This window comes from Scardinius erythrophthalmus (genome assembly GCF_964197995.2).
Source record: "Scardinius erythrophthalmus genome assembly, chromosome: 10".
In the NCBI taxonomy this organism is placed as follows: Eukaryota; Metazoa; Chordata; class Actinopteri; order Cypriniformes; family Leuciscidae; genus Scardinius; species Scardinius erythrophthalmus.
The window spans coordinates 5,639,477-5,665,053 of NC_138230.1; the positions used below are offsets into that span (position 1 = coordinate 5,639,477).

A 25,577-nucleotide genomic window follows, 5' to 3' on the forward strand; every position below is an offset into this window, starting at 1 on the left:
ACAATGTTAAATAGTGTTATCGAATATTCTTGCAATTTTTATCAAATGGAAACTAACCCGCTCAAGCAGTTTGTAGAAGCGGGTCTGAACCTTAGACTGAACCTGTTAATGGTGCCGTGGATTAAGTCTCTGATTGTGAAGTTCCTGCTTATCTGAGCTGTAGATCCTGAACTGAGAGACTGAAGAGTGTCATTGTTCTCTACAGGTTGAGGGATTGTGGTGTTACAGATGAAGGTTGTGCTGCTCTGACTTCAGCTCTGAGATCAAACCCCTCACACCTGAGAAAACTGGATCTGTCATTGAATAAAGTAGGAGATTCTGGAGTCAAGCAGCTTTCTGATCTACTGCACGATCCTCACTGTAAACTGGAGAAACTGTGGTAAGATTGTATAAAATCTCCCAACATAGTCCTCTATTTTAATGGTAAATAATGACTGCCAAAAAAAAAAAAAAAAACTACTGTGATATTACTCATGGGAATGTTGCTTTTGTTTTCATCAGATTCTTTCCAATGTATCTGACATAATTGTTACAATATTAATGATAGATTAAACATGACTGGATGATGTAAAGATGTGACAGCCGTGTCCATATACAGATATGTTAATGATTTTTGGGTATTTGCATAAAAAAAAAAAAAATTCAGTTACACTTTTTTTAAGGTGTCATTGTTACAGTGAAATTATATATTTAAGTACTGAGTAATATTAAGCAACTACATATACTTACTATAGTGTAAGGGTAGGATTAGGATTTGGTTGAGGGTTAGTTGCATGTAATTATGCATAATTTATTGTTATTACTATGGTAAGTTCATGTAACATATGCAACAAGGACACTGTTAAATAGTGTTATCGAATATTCTTGCAATTCTTATGATATGGAAACTAACCCGCTCAAGCAGTTTGTAGAAGTGGGTCTGAACTAGGGGTGTCGCAATATACCGGTATTGACGATAATCGTGATATTCAAAGCATGAAATATCGACATCGTGTTAATTTAGAGCAATACAATATACCGGTATTGGCGATATTGGCGTTTTCTAGACGCAGCGCTCGTCCGCGCCCGCGCAGCTAGAGTGAATCAGTGAAACAATCTGTCCACACCCGAAAAAAGTAAGCTCGCCAGTATTAAGAACAGAGTTCTTCGGCTTCAAAGAAAACAGCACCTTAAAGGTGGTCGCACACCGGACGAGAAGCGGAGCGCCACGTCTTTAAAATTCGAACACATTCTGTATGAGTGTACACACACCGGACGAGAAGCACAGATAAGTTCTATTCGGCGCCTGTCCGCGGCGCCCAGCAACGGCTCAGGACCTTGTTCAAAATCCTGCCGCGACACAGAGCGCAGAAAAAAGTGTTCAGATCACAGACACAGCAACTATTGTATTTAATTGTATAGTATAATCATAACATAGTACAGACATTATCTCAATTCCAAAAAAACATAATGATATTGCTGGCCATAAACTGAGAAAGTGCGTGTCCGGTGTGCGATACCTCGAGTTGTCATAGATGCGACGCGGTTATTATTTTACTTACTAGTCATCATGGAATGGGAAACGTGACATTAACTGTTAACAGGGGGTTTCTGTGTTCATATATTTAATAATGGGTGATTATTAAAATTAAGAACCCCGTTTTCTTTACTCATCTTATTTTTGTAGCCTATTTGTATTTGCACTTGATTTTTTTTATTCAAATCTGCTATCTGCATGACTTTATTGGCGCCAGTGCAACAACAGGTTTAAGAGCTTTTCAGTTCTTCAGGAAACCTTCAGACAGTGTTGGGCTTCAGTTTGAAACCAGATAAACTTCACAATGCTTGTCTTCCTTCACAAAAATTTGCCATAGATTGAGTACGCAAGAAGTAAAAATGCATGTGCCTTGTGTTTATCAGTATCCTTATGTTTGTTGGGTAAAAAAGAAAAACTATTCTTTTGGCCACAATAACCATGGTGTGAAAAATCTAACATCGTGACAGCCCTAGTCTGAACCTTAGACTGGACCATGGTGCCGTGGATTAAGTCTCTGATTATGAAATTCCTGCTTATCTGAGCTTTAGATCCTGAACTGAGAAACCGAAGAGTGTCATTGTTCTCTACAAGTTGAGTGATTGTGGTGTTGCAGATGAAGGTTGTGCTGCTCTGACTTCAGCTCTGAGATCAAACCCCTCACACCTGAGAGAACTGGATCTGACATTGAATAAAGTAGGAGATTCTAGAGTCAAGCAGCTTTCTGATCTACTGCAGGATCCTCACTGTAAACTGGAGAAACTCATGTAAGATTTTATAAAAGTCTTGACGTCATCTGTTTTTCTCCTGTGGTGAATAATCAATGATATAAAAAAATAAACATACATGTTTATCATCAAGTAACTTAAAAGGATGTTTAATCTTCATTAGATTATTTCCAAAGCTTTTGAGGTCATTTTACTTTTGATAGTTTTTGATAGTGTTTTATGGTGTGTATTTCTAGACACCTTTAACCTTATTTTGATTATTCTCAGGTTAGGGAAAGTACATCAGATCTGTCCTAAATCATAAGCATCTGAATTTTCATACTCACAATCTATAGGTCAGAAGACTTCTTCATGTTCTTTTCAGTTCAGCTTTTTAGAAAACAAATACTTTTAGCAGGCAAGCTTCTTAGTTTCAATTAAATATAGTATTATTATTTACAGGTTAACTAGTTTACAAAAAGGCCTACTTGTAACAGGACAATTGCATATTTTCCACAACAATAGTTATATGATTGGATGATGTGAAGAGGTGACAAATGCTTTCATATACAAATCTGTTGAGGAGAAAGGAGAAATTCATATATATATATAATCATTTATATCAGTGTTTCCTGAACTGAGAGACTGAAGAGTGTCATTGTTCTCTACAGGTTGAGATGGTGTGGTGTTACAGATGAAGGTTGTGCTGCTCTGACTTCAGCTCTGAGATCAAACCCCTCACACCTGAGAGAACTGGATATGTCATGGAATAAAGTAGGAGATTCTGGAGTCAAGCAGCTCTCTGATCTACTGCAGGATCCTCACTGTAAACTGGAGAAACTCGAGTAAGTTTTTATAAAAGTCTCAACGTCGTCTGTTTTTCTCCTGTGGTGAATAATCAATGATATACAAAAATAATATATACAAAAAATGTTTACCATCAAGTAACTGAAAATTATGTTTAATCTTTAGTGGATTCTTTCCAAAGCTTCTGAACTCATTTTACTTTTGATAGTTTTTGATAGTTATAAACATGATTGGGTCACGTGAAGAGGTGACAACTGCATAAGAGAAATTCATATATATCGTATCATTTATATCAGTGTTTCCTGAACCGAGAGACTGAAGAGTGTCATTGTTCTCTACAGGTTGAGGGATTGTGGTGTTACAGATGAAGGTTGTGCTGCTCTGACTTCAGCTCTGAGATCAAACCCCTCACACCTGAGAGACCTGGATCTGACTGAGAATGAAGTAGGAGATTCTGGAGTCGAGCAGCTCTCTGATCTACTGCAGGATCCTCACTGTAAACTGGAGATACTGATGTAAGTTTGTATAAAATGTACTCCTCTATTTTAATGGTACAGTAAATAATGATTGCCATACAAAAAAAAAAGAAAAAATTGTGAAATTACTAACGCTGTGAAAAGATTGATCGCGATTAATCACATCCAAAATAAATGTTTGTGTTTAAATAATATATGTGTGTGTACTGTGTATAATTAAATTTGTATATATAAATACACACACATGCATGTATATATTTAAGAAAAACTGTTATTTATATATAAAAAAATTATATTTATATATAATATAAATTATATATAAATATATACAGTATATGTATGCAAATATTTCTTAAATATATACATGCATGTGTGTGTATTTATATATACAAAATAATTATACCAAGTATAAACACAAATATATTATGTAAACACAAACTTTTATTTTGGATGTGATTAATCGCGATTAATCTTTTCACAGCCCTAGAAATGACTAATGGGAATGTTGCTTTTATTTTCAAGCACAGTCTTTCCAATGTGTCTGACATAATTTTACAGTATTAAAGGGATACTTCACCGCTGGTGATCCTGAACTGAGAGACTGAAGAGTGTCATTGTTCTCTACAGGTTGAGGGATTGTGGTGTTACAGATGAAGGTTGTGTTGCTCTGACTTCAGCTCTGAGATCAAACCCCTCACACCTGAGAGAACTGAGTCTGTTTGGAAATAAACTAAGTTACTCAGGTGTGAAGCCGCTCTCTGATCTGAAGGAGGATCCACATTATAAACTGGACACGCTTGAGTGAGTAGTGATGATTAAAACTGTTCATATTTTAATTGAAAGCTTTTATTATTATCTTTTTATTGCTAAATTATGTATTTTGAGAGAATGTCAATTGCAATAAAAGATAATGGTAAATATGTATCACTAGTTTCTTTATCATAAATAAAACTGAGCCAATGACACAGAAAGAGGACAGTCATACAGGATTATAGATAAGGGTCAAGGGTCATCATTCACGGTGACTTAGAAGCAAAATCAAAATCTGAATGTTTAAAAACAGCTTTAACAATTGCGTATCACAGTATTTATTATATTATAATCTCTCACTTAATAATTTAAGTAGTTTCTTTTAGTTGTTCTAAAGTTGACGTAATGTCGCACACATTTGACTGTCTGTGTTTTACTGACAGGTTTTAGATGTTAGTCTGACCTTCTCTGGATCAGCTGATGGAGAATAAAGAGCCTCTACAGACACAATCACATTCAACAGAATCAACAGACACAAACCCACAGTGATCATCACACACACATGTGTTTGTGTAACTTTACAGAATGATCCAATCCTTCATCCAAAGTCAAACAAGGAAACCTTCAACCAGATGAAACTGGATTAATATTCTGAATGTTCAGATCCAATCTGACCTCTGACCTGTAATGCCTGAATCATAATCATACACTGTTTGTTCGTTGGTCAGAGGAGAACTGAGCGACTGAGTCTGGTTTCTGCCAAGGTTTTCTTCTCCATTCTGACACTGATGGAGTTTGAGTTCCTGCCTCTGTCGCCTCTGGCTTGCTTAGTTGGAGACACTTAATATTCAACAATATTATTGATCTGCATTGACACCATTATATGAGAACTGAACTGAGCTGGACGATGACATCACTGTTTTCTTCAGAGCAGCTGTATAGATAAATGAACTAAAGTAAAAACTTTTTTACAACAGAAATGAATCAACACTGAACTTACTTAAGCTGGACTATGGCAGTATTTTATTCTAGATCTGTTGTACAGCAGGAACAAACTTTGTTGCATTATTTTCCTGTTATCACTTGTTAAGTAAACATGCAATTTATTCTTTTATAATGCCTCATATATATAGGCTAATATGATATTAACCACAATTGTAACCTTGTAAGAGAGAGTGTTGTATAAGAGAAACACTGCAACTTGTATTGTTTTATTATTTTTGTATTGTTTTATTATTTTAATCAAGTTTTATTATGAATCTGGTGTATATTGAGAAAAACACTGCAATTTGTATTGTAAAAGTTTTTTATTATAATAATGCATGAAAGAAATGACTATACTATATTTGATTTTTAAGCATTTAACCAAATGAACTACAGTAGGTAGTAATAACACTAAGTAGTAGAAAGCATGTATCTTAGCAAAGTAGAAATGGCAAGCAATACCTGTTTGATGAGGAGCATGAGACGCAGGAGAGAGGCAGAGGGTCCAGAGCAGCAAGAAAAGGAGAACAAAGGAAAGAGCTTTATATATGGAGTTTAGAAGGGGGTTTCCAGAACTGAGGACAGTTCAAGACTTCGGATTGGACAGATTGTCTGTAAAGGACTGAATCTGTGCGGAGGGTGTGTGGACCATAAAAAGTATTGTAAGGAATGTCAAAGTCAGACGCTGGTTCACCAAGGACGGCCTCTCCGGTGTTAGATGCCTTGCCATTGCGCCTCATGAAGATGAAAGCTGGCAAATTAATTGGTTTTGAATTACTTTTACTTTTATTTTATATATTAGTACCTTTTATGTAAATTTGTTAACCCTCTGGGGTTCTTCGTTTAACAGTCACACTTGGGACCTTCGGGTCCAAATGGACCCGGAGGGCGGAATTAATATATATAAAAAAAAATCATAATATTTTTTTTTTTACTTGTTTTTTATAATATTTTTTCTTTTCTTTTTTGGTGTTTTGAGATAATTTTATTATTTATAATTAATATTTATGCAATAATTATGACCCATTTTTTCCCATTGAATATAATAGAAATTTTTTATATATATATAATTTTTATTTTATTTTTATTAAAGCTGTATTTCATTTTAGAGTCAAGCCTAGGCCTCATGAAAGCAATTTTTGAAATGAGATGGGCGCCAACTGGTGGACACACTGAGCATTTTTATCACGCAATAGCACATTTTTACCACTAGTGGATTTACAGCTCTCTGTAGAAAGGCTTGCGAATCTAGTGATTTTTGCCTGAACAGATTTAGTCTGTTTTGCACTCTTGATGTTTTAGAGATTCACCCCTTCACTGTTGAGTCCTTTTTTCTGCATCCTGGCTGATTTGTAGATTGTATGCACAAAAAAACTCTGTGTTTTCATATTTTTGACAATTTCCCATTAATTTCCTATGGGGGTCATTTTTGACCAAAGAGCAGAAGTGTGACGACCACTTAGCATGCTTGGATCATGACCTCAATATTTTTTGTGTGTTCACATACCTAATACCATAAAAGTCACCTAGTTTCGTAACATTCCGATGAAGCTGTGATTTTAAAAAATTCAAAACAGATTTTTGTAATATGAATTTATTAGTGTGTATGTGTATAAAAGTGTGTTTGTGTGTGTGGATGTGTCTGTTTTGCACTCTTGATGTTTTAGAGATTCACCCCTTCACTGTTGAGTCCTTTTTTTCTGCATCCTGGCTGATTTGTAGATTGTATGCACAAAAAAAACTCTGTGTTTTCATATTTTTGACAATTTCCCATTAATTTCCTATGGGGGTCATTTTTGACCAAAGAGCAGAAGTGTGACGACAACTTAGCATGCATGGATCATGACCTCAATATTTTTTGTGTGTTCGCATACCTAATACCATAAAAGTCACCTAGTTTCGTAACATTCCGATGAAGCTGTGATTTTTAAAAATTCAAAACAGATTTTTGTAATCTGAATTTATTAGTGTGTATGTGTATAAAAGTGTGTTTGTGTGTGTGTGTGTGTGTGTGTGTGTGTGTGTGTGTGTGGATGTGTCTGTTTTGCACTCTTGATGTTTATAGATTCACCCCTTCACTGTTGTGTGCTTTTTTTCTGGATCGTGGCTGATTTGTAGATTGTACGCACAAAAAAACTCTGTATTGTCACATTTTTGCCAATTTCCCATTAATTTCCTATGGCGGGTCCATTTGGACCCGAAGGTCCTGAGTGTGACTATTTTTTTTTACAACCACTTAGACTATTCAAATCCTGTCCCCAATTTTTTTGGGTGTTCATATACCAAGTACCAACAAAGTCACCAAATTTCGGACCATTCCGATTAAGCTATGATTTTTGACATTTTTTTATTTAAACGCTTCAGGTCCGTTTGGACCCGAAGGACCCCAGAGGGTTAACCTGTATTTAATAAAAAATACATTTAATTGAAAATAAGAAGCTCGCCTGCCTTAAGTCTCTGTTTTACAAAAGATTGAGCTGAACTAAACCACGGAGCAGTCTTTCGACTGAATTGTATGTATGGAAATTTATGTACTTATTGTTTAGAACGAATTCGACTGACTTTACCTAACCTGAGAATAAACAAAATAAGGTAGAAGGTGTCTATATTTAAGAACCAAACAAGAGGTTAAATTAAGTACCACAAAACACACTGTAAAGCTGCTTTGAAAATATCTGTATTGTAAAAGGGTCATTCTATGGAAATGTCCTTTTTTCTGTTCCTAGCCTTTACATAAATATTACACTTAAAAAAACTCTTTAGGGTTACAATTTCTTTACATTTTGAACAATTACACCTTCTTGAGCCATCAATGTGGCAATATTTGATTTTAATTAATTATATAGAATTCCAAGCACCACAGAAGTGCTCGTCCCCACAGTCATGCACAGAGGGAAAATGCTTTATTTTGAGGTCAATAACAGGTTTTTACACTATTTAAAATACAATAATGTATACATAATTATCAAATATATTATGTAAATGATATAAACAACCAAAATGCAGAATAAATATTATAAAATATATAATGAAAGTAATGGTCCCCTGGAGTTGTGTCACTGGTGTTACCATTAAACAAAAATCTCTTATTTTGAAATAAAAATCACACTGATGACATTACTTGACTTCCTTCTTCCAATTTGCTGAATATCTATGAAGAAAAGCCCATGGTAGATCCACTCTTTCTTTTCAGTTATCAGAAATCTTATCATTTATGTCATGATTTCATATGAAGCTTTTAGTTGAACTCACTGGTATGACCTACTTTACTGTTAGGTAATTGTAAAAAAACTAGAATACAAATGGATTAAACTACTTAATTTAGTTAGTATACCATGATTGACAACATGTGGATTGATACCTTGCAGCAGCCATTTTGTAAAATTAATTTTTCATGAAAATTGTCACTGGTGTTACTGTCACTGGTGTCACCTTTCTTATGGGTAACACCAGTAACATCTGTGACTCCAATTTATAGATAAAGTTTATTCAAAGCTATTCATTTAGATTATATGCCAAATGTAACAATTTAGTCTCATCTACTTAATTATAGTTGAAGAATTATGATCTTTGGTCTTATGCATGTCATTGGTGATTCATTGTGTCACTGTCTTTTTTTCTGTCACATTAAATATAATGTCACATGTGACATAATAATTTTACATCCATTTAATTCTGCTACACTCAAAAGTTAAGATTTAAAGGAATGCATCATTACTTGATTTTAACTGGTTTTCAAATATTTTCATTGTTATAGCAAACACATGGTTGCGCAAACGAACTAACCTCATTCAAGCACACTGATTAAACAAACCTGAATAAAATAAATAAAACATAATCTCCTTATTTGTTGCATTATTATTATTTTTCGGTAACTCTGACTACATGTGCTGAAAATTGTTTGAAATAATATTTCATAAAAACCTTTAATATTGCCAAAGAAGTACGGTAACACCAGTGACAAAAAAATGGTACATGCGGTCTTTAAATACATGGACAAAAAAATATATAAAAAATTATTACGCTGTAATTTATGCGTATTCATAAAGTCAAAGGGTAATCTAATAATGTTGTGTAAGTTTAAATGTTAGAAAAATAAATACATTTTAAGACATCTTGCCATCCCAAAAGTGGACGTTTCTGTAGAATGACCCAAAAAGCGCTATATAAATAAAGGTGACTTGACTTCTGTTTCTACAGAAGTGACATTTATACTGCAAACGCTCTACTACAAACATCTCCATATATAAAATGTATTTAATGATTTAATTTGAGTAATTCAGCCTACCAAACATATTCAAATGCCTTTGATTATAGTACAATTAAATCATCTATTGTCTTTTATTTCTTATTTATTTAAAAGCAATGATGCATCGCCACTTTTAAATGTTTAATGAAAATCTATTTTTTAAATTTGAATTAATTATCTATGGACACCTTTCAGTAATAAAATGGTTAATCATGTTTTCATTTTCATTCAGAATTGCAGAATATACATTCCATATGCTGTATTTAATCTATTGCCAACTCCACATTAAATCTTGTATATGAACGATTAACTGTATTCTATTATAAGTCGATTCAGCAGTCAGAGATGAAACTCAGAGTCCAGCTGTGTGTCCATGAAGAGTGACCGTTCTGGACAAACCAGTGAAATCAAATGATCTGAAGTACAGCAGATCATTGGATGGAGAGATAGAAAGAACTAACTAGATCTTTCTATGTGAGGTTTATTTGTCAAATAAACTATATTCATGCTCGTCTCAATTCTATTATCCTAGATCTTTCTATGTGAGGTTTATTTGTCAAATAAACTATATTCATGCTCGTCTCAATTCTATTATCTCTGTTCTATTCTAATACTTATACCAACTCACATTACTTTGACCTCTTTAATTTTTGGTAGTCGATTATTGTAATTTTTTGTTCATGACTCTCTATTAACTCTTTCCCCCGCCATTGATGAAAATTTTTAGCTTTCCGTTGTGACAATTCAAATTAAAGACAAAATGAAACACAAAAAATAAGGGGTAACCACATCCAAGTATATTTGCCAAACAACAGTTCAAAACAAATGCATACCAATTTTTTTTTTTTTTAAATGAAAAATACAACCACACCAGAAATCAACAATAGGCCTACGCCACAATCACCAAAAAACAGCTCCAAAGACTCCTTTACCATCAACTTAGTCCATAAAATGTCCACACAGAAACACAAACTGATAATATGGGAATATAGATAATGTGGGTGTAATGAATATAAGGAACCTGTAATCCAAAGATCAATCAGTGCACAGTCTGAGCACAAAAAAATTCAGTTCAAAGTCAGTTCAGTCGCAACCACAGTCTCGTCGTAGTGAATAACTCACTCAGACAAAAATAGTTGAAAAAGTTGAAAAAAAGGGGGAAAAAATATAATCCACAAGGGTGATCCAAACGAAGAAGAGTTGATGCTGGTGTAAAGTCTGTGGTGAATGAATAGATTTTGGGTAGCACACCAAACAAACACAGTTGATGAAATAAACGGCCTACAATGACTCATTTCACATAAAAAGACAACACAGTTGCACCTGCTTCCATTTATCTGTGATTACAAGAATGCATAAAACAACTATATTCTACGATCTTTGTTCTTGTTCAGATGCTCAGGGCACTGTTTAGCCATAGAAACGGGTAGATGGAGTAATATTCCAATGACAGAGAGATTCTATAATTATTGTAATCTAACTATGAATACCTATGTTACTGAAGACGAGAAGCATTTCTTGTATGACTTTTCTTTGTATGTAGATTGCGTAAGAAATATTTGGGTGATCTCACACTAGTTGGTGATGTTTGTATTGATGTGTCACAGGTTTGTGCTTCATTTCACCATCACTACCAGAGGGTGAGACAGGAACGGGAAAACCAGGAACATGGAAAACAGTGTAAATGCTCAGGAATGCAGTGTTACACGCACAAGACTTCGCAGGGAATGAATGTGAAAACCAGGCTATAATAGGGCGAGTTAAACAATGAGACACAGGTGGATGCAATCAGGGATGATGAGGCAGAGAGTTATGGGAAATGTAGTTTGTGAGGGAATGACAATAGTCTGTTGTGGAGTGCCCTCTGGTGGCTCTCAAGGGCACTCCAGCTGGTGACCGTTACATGTTTCAGCTGGTCTTTTCTCTTCCCCGTTTAATAACAGGTCTATCAACCAGAACAGAAAAATTACATTCTTATCATTCTGTAAGTTACACACATGTGTGTGTGTGATGATCACTGTGGGTTTGTGTCTGTTGATTCTGTTGAATGTGATTGTCTGTAGTGGCTCTTTATTCTCCATCAGCTGATCCAGAGAAGGTCAGACTAACATCTAAAACCTGTAACTAAAACACAGACAGTCACATGTGTGTGACATTATTGCATTATCATACTCTATTTATTAAGTTCTCAAAGAATGAAGGGGAAAAATTAGAGAAACAACAACCCCAGACATATGATAACATTGGATGTAACATCAACACGAAAATATAAGTGAATTTAACTCAATGTATATGAGTTTACAGTATTCTTAAATGGTTAAAAAAAATTAAAATGGTTTAAGGCAATCAGTTTCCTCAAATGGTTTGAGTTACCGTAACTTATTGGGTTTTACAGTGCTGCACCTTTTTGGCTTTTAACAACATCTGTGATGAAAGGAAATATTCTCAGGAAAGGTTATTTATTAAGTTACACATTTAAATATACAGACAATAGTGCTTAATTGCATATTCCTTCAATTCACAAACAGTGCAAACATTACAATATCTGTCCTCATAAGACATAAGTGCTAACATTCACACATATCTGATAATCAGCAACTTCAAAGTCACAGTGAGGTCATAAAAAAGACTTATCCTAAACACGTTATAATTCATTTGGCATAACAATATGACTGTAAAGTCCACCAGACATTGTGCTGCTTCTAAATTTCTAAGATAAATAGCACAAAAAGTAACAAAACTACAATTTTACCAAATTCCATTTCAAAATACATAATTAAAAAATATGAATGTATCCAAAAATGGTTATGGCGTTTATAAAGCAACTAGTTCCTTTAAAAAAGCTTATTGTTAAGAAAAAAAGCTTTTATGCTTTTTAAAATGAGCTCAAAATTTAATTTTATTAAATCAAGTGATGTGACAAGGCAAGAATGCTAAACAACATGTATAACAATGTTGGCTGAGAGTGCAAAATGTTATTTTCCTTTTCACCCCATCTTCTGTCTAGGAGAGCATTAATGCACGGACGGCCACGAGCTGAAGCCCAGGGGGTAATACTAGCTGCTCAAAAAGAATATTTTTAAAAGCAGCTAGTATACCTATTATGCTTTTTTACTTTTTCAACTTTCTTTAGTGTGTAATGTTGCTGTTTGAGTAAACAGATCTGCAAGATTACAAAGCTCAAAGTCCACTACAAAGGGAGATATTTTATGTAACAGAATCCACTTTTCAAGAACTACAACAAATGGCTCGTTTGGACTACAGCAGGTTTTTTCCCGGATCTTATGAAGTCATAATGTTCCTTATTTAAAAAATCCCCGCCCAAACAAGTTGGTGAGGCCTGGTTGAGCTGCATTAGAGAAGATGAATAGTGTTATTGTTGTTTTTTACACCCCAGAAAACGTTTGTCCAAAGGCTTACGAACTTAGAGAGGTTACATTTATTTTTAACTCTGTTCCTGAACATTATAACCATAACATTTGTTCCACAAAAACACTTCCAGAAGAGAGTTTAATGCAGGCTATATGCACAAAAGCTTCTCCTGAAAGACGGAGCCATTCCCACTTTGTTGGAACAATCTGTTCATGGATCACAACTTGTAAGTATGTCTTATTATTTGTATTTGTGTTTTTTATTAAAGGAGAAGTTCACTTTTAAAAAAACTTTTGCTGATAATTTACTCACCCCCATGTCATCCAAGATGTCCATGTCTTTCTTTCTTCAGTCGAAAAGAAATTAAGGTTTTTGATGAAAACATTCCAGGATTTTTTTCACATATTATGGATTCCATTGGGACTCAAACGGTTCAAGGTCCAAATGACAGTTTCAGTGCAGCTGCAAAGGGCTTTAAACGATACCAGACGACGAATAAGGGTCTTATCTAGCGAAACGATCGGTCATTTCAAAAATAAATAAAAAAGTTGAAGTTTTATAAGCACAAATGTTCGCCTTGCTCTGTTCTTTGATGCGCGTTCGTGACGTCACCTAATACGCAATTACGTTGAAAAGGTCACGCTTGAAAAATTAAAAAAAATTATTTTTGGCTTTTTAATATTAAAACACCCAGGATACGCACACGAAATGGGCATTTTAAACGATAAACTGACACAAATACATTTGAAAATGTGTATATGGTCCTCCTTCCGCACATTTGTAAACACATCAAACTTGACCTTTTCAACGTGATTGCGTATTACGTGACGTCACGAACGCGCATCACAGAACAGAGCAAGGCGAACATTTGTGCTTATAAAACTTAAACTTTTTTATTTATTTTTGAAATGACCGATCGTTTCGCTAGATAAGACCCTTATTCACCGTCTGGTATCGCTTAAAGCCCTTTGCAGCTGCACTGAAACTGTCATTTGGACCTTGAACCGTTTGAGTCCCAATGGAATCCATAATATGTGAAAAAATCCTGGAATGTTTTCATCAAAAACCTTAATTTCTTTTCGACTGAAGAAAGAAAGACTTGGACATCTTGGATGACATGGGGGTGAGTAAATTATCAGCAAAAGTTTTTTTAAAAGTGAACTTCTCCTTTAAGAGTTTCAATTATATGTTTGATGTAGTTGCTTTGATAGTTATGATGAAAAGCTTTGTCTCTGCTAACTGCCATACCAGTATTGATGTAGTGTTTACTGGTGCTTTTGTAAGACTGTTCATCACCCTTTAGGAAAATTATTCATGATTCTGTGATCGATTACTGTTTGTATTACCATAGTTTTCCAGCAAATAATGATTAAATGGTGGATAACATAATATCTATAATAAAATTACATAAAAAAAATACCACTCTGAAACTGTGAAATCTGTTATGCACGATCCTCTTGTTCGTTAACATTGTCAGGGTCTGAATCAGAGCTCGAATTGGTTTGAAATCACCTCCATCGTTAATATCTACATCTGAGAGCAGACGGTGCTGTACGCTTTTGAATCACTCTCGTGGTCCTTTGAAATTGAGTACTTCCCTGTTAGCGATTAAGGGCACAGACAGTTCAACTGGGAAATCCAATATGCTTCAGGTGGAAGAGGGGAAGCTGGAAAGAGAGCACATTTATTTATTTATTAACTCAATGTTTAACGATTTTGTAATGTTCTCAATGCCTCTTATTTTACTTACTATGTTCTTGTTTTGTCATCATTTATGTAGTTCAATCCGTCCTTTGATTCTGTTCTAGATTCTGTAGAGGAGATTGAAAAAGGTTTGTCATTCAGTTTAGCATCAATCATCGTTCAAATCATGATGTAACTTCACCTGTTTAAATGCTTTAAACATAATATTTCTGCTCATCCACTGATCTTCTCTCACCTGTGACTGTCACCATGATCAAGATTTCTCCTTCAGAGTCCAGAACCTCATATGTTCCAGTGTCAGTGACTGTAAAATTATTAATAATCAGGTTTCTATCTCTAATAGTCATTCGATCTCTCCTGACCCCGTGACTTCTGCCCCAATCCTCCTTTCGCCCTGTGCTTCTTTTGGCCCAGTGCACAACTTTATCAGCGTTGATCAACAGAACATTCAACTTCAGTTCCTCACCTTTCTTTACAGAGATCTCATCTGAGGAGAAACAGAGACATTCATCATTATTATAATGGTGTCAATCAGTCAAGGCCATATGCATACATTAATATTTAGGATTGGATACCAAATGTAATCATTTAAAAATCCACCACTGTGAAGCATATATTGGATTAACTAATCTGAATATTAGTGTCCCATTCAGCGTGTCTCCTGGTTGCAGGCCTGTGTGCAATTCTAACACAATTATTAAAGGAAAACCAGAAAGCACATGCACATCGCTCCAGCTCTGTCTGATCATCATTGTGATAAGAGACTATAAGAATGCCCTAGTGGAAAAAACGTATACTGTATTGTATTTGAAATATATTCCCTTTTTCAATAGTACATTGCAAATATACTAACAAAAAGTGTGCTATCTTTAAATATATTAAAAATATATTAGCATCATGCTTTTTTTTTCACAGTACAACTTTTAACACACTTTAAAATAATTGTTCTGTTGTGTGTTCTTGGCTCATGCTTTACGAGCAGAACAAATGCCAAGCGATCGCTTTGATCTACTATTGATGAATTATGACAATGTTTACCTTACTGTGTTTATATCATGATTCTTCTGCTGTTACACAAGCGCCACCTGTTGGTCAAATCGCTTTTTCATTAAAAAAAAAGGGGAATGTGCAAAAGTTTGGACACCCATTCAGTCAGTACTATAGTAACAACTTCTAAATGTTTCTTCTGTCTTGCTAAAAGTGTTTCTCTCCTCCCCTCTTCCACATAATCCTCTAATTCAGCAGTATTCTGAGGGGTTGTTCACACAGAACAGATTTTCCTCATTGCACTGAATGTTTTGAGCTTGTCTGTCAGAGTAAACTCTGCTCTATTGTTTCCTCTGTTCGCTAAACTGGATCAGCAGCTTTTGCTAGTAAAGGGATTGAACTGCACGTCAAAGAATACTAAGGTAAGATTTGTTCATTGTTGCTAGTTTAGAGCTGTCCCGTTGGAGTTGAACGGCCAGAACGTATTAAACGTTTTCTGTTTTCAGTTGAAAATGGTGTCATGTAAGTTAATAACCAATAATTTTTACAACAGAACTGAATCAATCAAAAACTTACTTTAACCAGACAATGACTTTCTTCTAGATCTGCTGTACAGCCGAAACTAACTTTGTTGTATTATTTTCCTGATATCACTGTAAAGATGCTTTGAAGAATATACTGTAAAAAGCGCAATATAAATGAAGATGACTTGAGTTACAGTGGACACTTTTTAGTCTTTGAGCTGTAAATAGAGGAAGTTCTCTTAGTAGTGAAGCAATCAGTGCCTTAATTAGAAAATTAACCTTGGATTTATTATAGTAAAAGTGAGTAACCATGTTTTCTTTGGCGAATTGATTACCATTTGAATAACAACAGTTTTACTGTTACAAATATTATGGTTAATGTAGCAAAACCACGGTTAATTTGTGGTTTAACTGCAATAACCAATTTTTTTTTTTTTTTTTTTTTTGGTTTTATTTGTAAGGGTTTACTGAAGATCTACTCTGTAAAGACCAAAGAGTCTAGATACTGAAGGCTACGCATTAGTCTTTATTTCTTCTTTCTTCCTTAATACTCTCATTTTGTATAATTACATACGTGTCATCAGTTCATCTGTTGTTTACTGCGGGTAGAAGTATGTAGTCAGATTACACTCCATGTTTCCTTAGTTCTCTTGGCAACAAAACTTCATTCTGGCATTTTTCTCGTATATTTTCCTTCATAATTCACACCTGCAAGAGTAAATCCATCTTTATCAATTAAAATGGCTCTGGGATGTACAGAGTTAACTCCCTGAAATCACTGTGTATATAAAAGTTTATGTGCTACTTAAATGATTTCTGCATTATAAGTTTTTTTTTATTTAATGTTGTTTTTATTAACATTTTTCTTGAAATGGGTAAATACTCTACTTTTGATATACAGATCCAAGATGTTATGATCTTCTTTGTGCCTTACTTAATATTCATGAGATAAAAACACATTAATAACCGCCTACCCTCAAGCCTGTCATTATATATATATAAAAAAAATGGCAACACATAGTCATAAAATCTTTTAATGATAACTGTTATTTATTAGTCTCCGTCATAACTGAGCTGTTTATGAACTAGATGACACAAGCTTGATTTTTCTCACCAAACAGGTTTAGAAACTTTAGCTGTCAGAATTGAAAGTATTTTCAGAGATTTATTGTACGCCATTTTACACCAGGGCATAAAACGATTGTTTAAGTCAGAAAACTAGAGCATCAAAGTGTTTAATATTTCTAGTTCCTCTGCAGGAATGTACAGTTCGAGACAGGAAAAACTGCGGTAAACTACAGTAACTCAAGGTGAGTGAGCTTTAGTCAGGAGAGCTGATCTAGACTCACTCCCTCATCATCTATAGTAACTACAACAAAAAATAGTTAACCTTAAAATGGTGTAGTTTACATTACAATAATTACCCCCAAAAATTGTTGTAACATTTTTTACTTAGTAATTTTTGCTTAGTGTCTCAAACTTTGAAATCATTTATATAATTTATGTCTAAATAAATACCCGTAAATTAAAAGTGTTGATGTACGGAGCCCCTAAAGGGATGTGGTGGTGGAAATAGTTTTAGGTTGGGAGAATTTTTTTTCTCAAATCTTTTGCATTCCCTCGCAAAACTTTTGCGTTTCCCCGAGAAACTTTGGGTTCCCTCGCAAAACTTTTGCGTTCCCTCGCAAAGATATTTGCGTTCCCTCGCAAAACCTGTTTTGAGACCGGACAGACACTTCATGTTTAATGTCCAGCTGGCAGTGTTTCAGAGCTCTGTACGTTAATGGAGCGTTTCATAGTGTTTGAACTTGGACTCAAATATAAAGGAAGTTTTGCGTATATAAACAAATATAAACAGAAGTTTTGCGTGGGAACACAAAATATTTAAAAAAAAATTCTCCCATAACAATTTTTTTCCACCAACACGTCCCTTTAGGGGCTCCGTAGTTTACTGTCCACCAAGGCATCACTTTACGTGTCTTGCTCATTATCATTTAAAGAGACATGCACTGAAACAGGTCGCTGAGGACAGAGCTGTTTTAGAGGAGGTAAAAATGGTGTTGTTTTACATAACCATTGAGGAGTTTTAACTCAGTGCTTAACTCAAGGTCAAGGAGTAGTGAAATTGGCAATATTCACATAGGCTATTCGAACTTCCCTATTCTTGAGCTAAACGTTGTTAAAACACAAACGACACCTATTTACAATCACAACCTAGACAACGAGCTACAACCCAATTGTCATCAAAACGAGCATTATAATATTAATTTGTCTCTAAAGACGAATGAGAGACAAGTCCAAATAAGGGGCCGTCTGCAAAGTGCAAATCCCAAAACCCTTCTGCACATTTTATATTATTAAACATATTCAATAGCTTCACTGTGACGCACTGTACTGTCACCAAATTCAGTTCACACATCACTGCTCTCCTGCTGGTTACACTACATTACTTAGTTTGATAAAAAATGCATTTTTTTTAAATTATTTATTATGAAATAAAATCAATAACTTCACCCTTTTTAGAAAAAAATATTAAATAACTTCACACTGTTATACAGTGTAATGCCATCAAATTCAGTAAGCAAATATAATGCAAAAGCTGCGTACATAATTTGTGTAAATAATAGGCCTACTTATTTTTTATTTGCAATTACTTCCCAAACTAAGTGTTGTAGGCCTATAACCAACATTAGAGCAGTGATGTGTGAACTAAATTTGGTGTGTTACAGTGAAGTTATTGAATATTTTTCATAATATAAAATGTGCAAAAGCAGTGTAGTATGACCAGTTGGTCACCATTGATGTGTAGCCTAAACTGAATTGGGTGGCACTACAGTTTGTAGCATTGAAGTTAATGACTATTTTTGTATTTTTGACTATGAGTTGATGCTGTAGTCGTTTTTTGGGTTATATTGCACTTTGCAGACGTTCCCTTGAACTTAGAGATCCATTTAGCCTATATTATAAAAGCTTGATTTGATGAGAATTGGGTTGTAGCTCGTTGTCTAGGTTACTGTGATTGTAAATAGGTGTCATTTGTGTTTTAACAACGTTTAGCTCAAGAATATTGATCCGGGAAGTTCGAATAGCCTATGTATGTGTAGCCTATGACTTCACTGAACTCCTTGAGTTAAGCACTGACCGCATTTCTTTATATTTGAGTCCAAGTTCAAACACAATGAAACGCTCCATTAATGTACGGAGCTCTGAAACATTGCCAGCGGGACATTAAACAGGAAGTGTCTGTCCGAGCTCAAAACAGGTTTTGCGTGGGAACGCAAATATCTTTGTGAGGGAACGCAAAAGTTTTGCGTGGGAACGCAAAAGATTTAAAAAAAAAAATCCTCCCATCCTAAATTTTTTTCCACCACCACGTCCCTTTAGGGGCTCCGTACTGATGTTACAACTACCAGTGTAACATCAGGTAAGGTGGGCTGTAATGATAGAAACACAAAACATTGACATGCATTTATTTTGTTCATCAAATTTACTTGGGGGATTTTATAAAAATATGACTGTGAAAATATGAATATGAAAAAAAAACTAACATCCATTTCACATGTATGTATTCAATTCATTTTAATTATGTTATTGAAACATAAAGTGCAAATTAATAGGTAAAATGTTTTTTTTTTTGTTTTTTTTTTGTAAATGAGTTTGAAAAAGTAAGTTACAGTATAAACTTCAAGTAAATTGCAAATGAAATTTTAATTCTGACTCATCAGTGTAACCGAGCATCTCCATGAAGACTGAATGAATCATGGACGACACACACACATTCAGACATGGAGATTTTTCTCAGGGATGCAGGTACTTCAATCTTCATATGATCTTAATGTTATGTATATCACATTAGGATGTATGGGTGTTAGCAAGGGTTGTTAAGGTGATCTGAGTGGTTTTCTCATATTAATGTGCTGATATTTAATTAGGATCCTGAGGGTCTCTGTACACAGAGTAACATTATCCTTGTGCAATTTGTGCAACGTCAACACTCTTCAACATTTCTAAAGCTTCTATTAGACAAGGTTATCTGTGTAAGGTTTATATACATGTTAAATTGACTATAATAATTCTCTATTCTATCTCTATTCTAATGTCTCTGCTCTATTAATGTTAATTCCACAGAGAGAGATCAATCTCACCAGAGTCCAGCTGTGTGTCCATGAAGAGTGAAGCGTCTATAATGGAGCCAATGACATTTAAAGGAAGACAGAGATCAAGTGATCTGAGGTACAACATTTCTGTCTGTCTGGATAGATAGATAGATAGATAGATAGATAGATAGATAGATAGATAGATAGATAGATAGATAGATAGATAGATAGATAGATAGATAGATAGATAGATAGATAGATAGATAGATAGATAGATAGATAGATAGATAGATAGATAGATAGATAGATAGATAGATAGATAGATAAATAATCTCTGTGGTGTTTCTCTTTATGTAAAATAAATTCTTATTTTTATTCTATTATCTCCATTCTAATGTCTCTGCTCTATTAATGTTAATTCCACAGAGAGAGATCAATCTCACCAGAGTCCAGCTGTGTGTCCATGAAGAGTGATGTGTCTATGATGGAGCCAATGACATTTAAAGGAAGACACACATCAACTGATCTGAGGTGATGGATGGATGGATGGATGGATGGATGGATGGATGGATGGATGGATGGATGGATGGATGGATGGATGGATGGATGGATGGATGGATGGATGGATAAATGGATGGATGGATGGATGGATAAAGTATAGACATAGTTAAAGGATAGATAGATAGATAGATAGATAAAGTATAGACATAGTTAAAGGATAGATAGATAGATAGATAGATAGATAGATAGATAGATAGATAGATAGATAGATAGATAGATAGATAGATAGATAGATAGATAGATAGATAGATAGATAGATAGATACATAAATAAAGGATAGACATATAGATAAATTATAGATAGATAGATAGATAGATAGATAGATAGATAGATAGATAGATAGATAGATAGATAGATAGATAGAGTAGATGCATAAATAAAGGATAGACATGTAGATAGATAGATAGATAGATAGATAGATAGATAGATAGATAGATAGATAGATAGATAGATAGATAGATAGATAGATAGATAGATAGATAGATAGATAGATAGATAGATAGATAGATAGATAGATAGATAGATAGATAGTAGGGATGTCACAATACCAAAATTCCAGTAGTTGGTACCGATACCATTAAAATTTTACACTTCTACTCTGTACCAATTTCGGTACCACAGCAAAATCTGTTGGAACTATTTTTTCAAATTTTTAAAATCTGTACCGAACTTTTATTTTGACGGGTTGCTGTAAAGACCTTTGAGTTTCTGTGTGCAGTGTTGCCAACTATTTTCACAGGAAAGTAGCTAACGCCTTCCCTTAAAGTCGCTAGATGACGTCATACGTCAATTAGCATATTCATGACGTAATCGCTTCGTACTCGCGTTCTGCCTGCCTAATGTGTTTTCTCTCTAAATTAATGCTCCCATACTGTATATAATATAATATAATATAATATAATATAATATAAATATAATATAATATAATATAATATAATATAATATAATATAATATAATATTGTCAGAACGAGAGTCGTAGATGCAAGTGCAAGCAAGCAGTTTATTGAAGACAGGTTGAAACAGGGATAATACTCAAAACACCACGTATACTGTAACAGGTGGGCGACCAGGATACACATTCACATGAGAGGATGAGTGATATGAATAAACCCAGCGCGGATGCAGACTGATGACTGGATGACGAGAATCCAAACGATCTCCAGAAGCCTGGATACACAGACGAGATCGAGGAAATAAATCCATTTGGAAACTCTGACACAGGAACTGGGCAAGAGAGCACAAACAAGAGTGACAACCCAACACCCAGCAATAATCACTCCCACTAGATATATAAGCAGCTAACAACAGAAGTAACAAGCTGCAGCTGCGGACTGATTAAGTGATCAGCTAGTTACTAAGCAACAAACAAGCACTACACACTCAGAGCCCACACCCACAACAACCAACAGATGCACAAATTGAACACATGGATCGATGAACCGTGACAAATATATAGCCGAATGTCAAATAAAGATGTTCTCATTTCCTATCTTTTTTTTGTCTGACAAGAACGAGTAGCTTTAATATAGTGAATGACTACATTTTTTTATAGGCCTATGTGGACAATTATCTGAATTGAGAGAGTTCGGGAACCGGATGAACTAAAGCTCTGATAGTGAGTATTACAAGTATTAAGCACAATAAAAGAAAGGAAATTAAAATGTTCAAACTAAATTCTTTAAATATAAAACAAAAGAAAATCAGATAAGTGATAAGTCCGTGGAAAAACACTACTCATTCACGTCTGTCAGCAGCCATGCACTCAACAGATGAATGTGTTGCTGCTCCTCTCATTCACTGAACAAGGTAGACACACAGCTAGAGAGAGTGACGGCGGGGAGAAAGCAAGACCTCGCGCTCTCAGGACAGTATTGGCAACATTTGAAGGTTACTGAGGTTCGTCCAAAAAGTCACTAGATTTGTCGCTAGTCGCTTTTTAGCGCAATTTTCCACCGGACAAATTGCGATTGTTAACTCATGATTTCTGTTCTGTGCGTCTGTGCGCACCAATCTTGCACTTCTATCTACTCCTCAACCAGACCACCTAGAGACTTCGGGTTTTCGGCATTATGTTGAGGAAAGGTCTAATCTCGGGAACGCACAAAAAAAAATCCAGGAAAAGATTTACTATCTCTTAGTGTTGTGATCCCATGAGGTGAGAAAATTGCGCTAAAACACTCACCGAGTTTTTATTACTTGTTTGAAAAAATGTCGCTAAAGGGGCCTGAAAAGTCACTAAAAATAATGACAAAATCGCTAAGTTGGCAACACTGTCTGTGTGTGTATGATATGACGATAGTTTTTTCTCAAATTAAACGGTAAAGTGCTCATGAAGTGACTTTCAGAGCGGCTCTGGAGATTAATTTCATCATGTCAACATATCGTGAGGCAGCAGAGACTGAAAACAGCGCGAGCGTCACTCGTGCTCAAGCGGCAACCTCCCTGTCTCTCTCTTGAAACCAACACGGAAGTGAATTCAACGGCAATTCATCGACTGGCCGCTTGAGGCTGGGTGCAGAAGTGAGTCAAATCTGCATCTCCCCCATGTTAAAATACTCAACTTTACAGCAGAAAAAAAACACGTTTACAGCCTGGTGCAAAAAGTGGCTTTGGTCTACAAAGCTTATTTTTCCCTTCATGACAACTGTGAGGGGGGTGAATTTTTTTATAACTCATCCGTTTAAATTATATTAAGCCTTAAATTTCTGCATAATTAAAGGCTTGTCCACTTTTGAGTGACAGGTGGATTCCCGCTGCTGTGGTCATTAGTCATCATTAGCCGTTTGTCTGCTGTCTGTAAGCAGTCACGTTACCTCAGCTCATTGTCTGACTGTAAAAATAAATCAATTCGGGAGTGACGCACTGCCAAGATGGTGACTGTCGGCCACGCCCACTTTAGGCTTCAAAAACGGTCTTCAGAAACCTACGGGTGACGTCACGGACACTACGTTCATATTTTTTTACAGTCTATGTTCGTGCTTCAGTGTGTGTGTGTGTGTGTGTGTGTGTGTGTGTGTGTGTGTGTGTGTGTGTGTGAGGTAAATGAAACCGCGCGTCTGTGCCATTCATTCACACAGAGACAAGTAGAGCATGCAGGGTTAATATTTAAATAGTCTTTTTGCAGTTTAATATACACAGACGTTATATGTATTTATTACATGGCTTGGTTGAATTCTAATGTAGAATGCGGTGTGTTATTTCTTGATAACAGACCGCTGCTAAGTATAACACACCGTTGACATGAAAAACAGAGTGTTGCTATGGACGCAGGATTCTAACCGGAATGGACTATTTTCTTTAGCGGAAGCAATACAATAATTTTTAAATCAATAAACTCCTTTTTAAATCAATATTTTGTGTCAAATTATTGATTTATTTGGTAGGTAGCCATGTAATAAGCGGGATAATGTATATAGCGAATACAACCTGATCAGCCTGTCAGGGTTGTATTCACTATAACAACCGCCTCGCTCTACATTATCCCTTACATACACTATATTGTGGTATATATCAGCTACAGACAGTGCTCCACGTAAAAAAGTTAGTCTGAAGCTTAGATAAAAACATGGACGCAACTTAAAGCACCTGTCGATTAGTGGGTACCGAATACCCTGTACTACTTAGGTAAAGTTGGTTTTATATTTGCACATTCAGACTTCCGCGTTTAAGAACTTTCTTAATAATATGTTCAATAAAGCAATTTTTTGCAAATTCGAAGCAGCTACGTGATATTGACAACTAAGTCAACTACTACATTTTCCACAATTGATCAAAATGGGCAAGTATTGTTTTAATGGCATACTTACTTGCGAATGTCCACTGAATGCCCAATGTAGTGTGTTAAACAAGATAGGCACCATCTAATTTTTTTCATTGTGTTTGAACAGACACCCAGAACTACAGAAATGCTGGTATTGTCACATTTTCAGTACCGACTTGGTACCAAAGTACCGGTACTTTGACAACACTAATAGCTAGCTAGCTCTATTATCTCTATTCTAATGTCTCTGCTCTATTAATGTTGATTCCACAGAGAGAGATTAATCTCACCAGAGTCCAGCTGTGTGTCCATGAATAGTGAAGCGTCTATGATGGAGCCAATGACATTTAAAGGAAGACAGAGATCAACTGATCTGAGGTACAACATTTCAGTCTAGAGACTTGCCAAAATTCTGAAAATGTATTTGAAATCTTGAACCAATCATCTCTTCCTCTTCTCCAACAGTTTTAGCATGAAAATATGATAATGAACATGAATTAACTTTAGAATGTATATTGAAGAATACAATAAATCTTACTGAAATTTATCACCTCAATTATAATTGCTGAATCAGTCAATACAAAATCGGTCAATCATGTCAATAAAATAGCTTGTGAACAATGTGATGTTATAATTACTCCAGGAAAGTTATCTATCATTCTACACTAGAGAGGATCATTTTGTCATACATTTATTTTACAGAATTAATTATTTTTTTCCCTTTAATTTGACCTGAAGTGAGTACAAATTAAATAACAAAATAAAAATTGAGAACCAAAAATTGAGGCCAAATAACAGCCGTGCTCATCTTCATAACAACAACAATGTTATTTGCATGATATAGTGTAATTATTTGATTGACTATAGTTCATTTATTTTATTAATAATTCTATATCTTTAATTCATGTTGTAATCTGTTATTTTCCAAAGCACATGTAAATCAAATCTGCTGAAGAAGTTTCAGTGTGTGTATGAAGGAACAGCAAAGCAAGGAAATCCAACACTCCTGAATGAGATCTACACAGAGCTCTACATCACAGAGAGTGAAAGTGGAGAGATCAATAATGAGCATGAGGTGAGACAGA

The 25,577-nt window shown here is 35.0% G+C and overlaps 1 protein-coding gene across 1 annotated transcript in view; it reads left to right on the top strand.

Annotated features, from left to right (window-relative positions):
* LOC308697125 (uncharacterized protein) overlaps positions 1 to 25,577 on the top strand; it is a 450,215-nt gene that overhangs the window by 226,989 nt on the left and 197,649 nt on the right. The window contains exon 15 of the mRNA XM_081376238.1: positions 206 to 379. Within this exon, the coding sequence (XP_081232364.1) occupies positions 206 to 379 (174 nt within the window). The remainder of the gene's footprint in view (positions 1 to 205; positions 380 to 25,577) is intronic.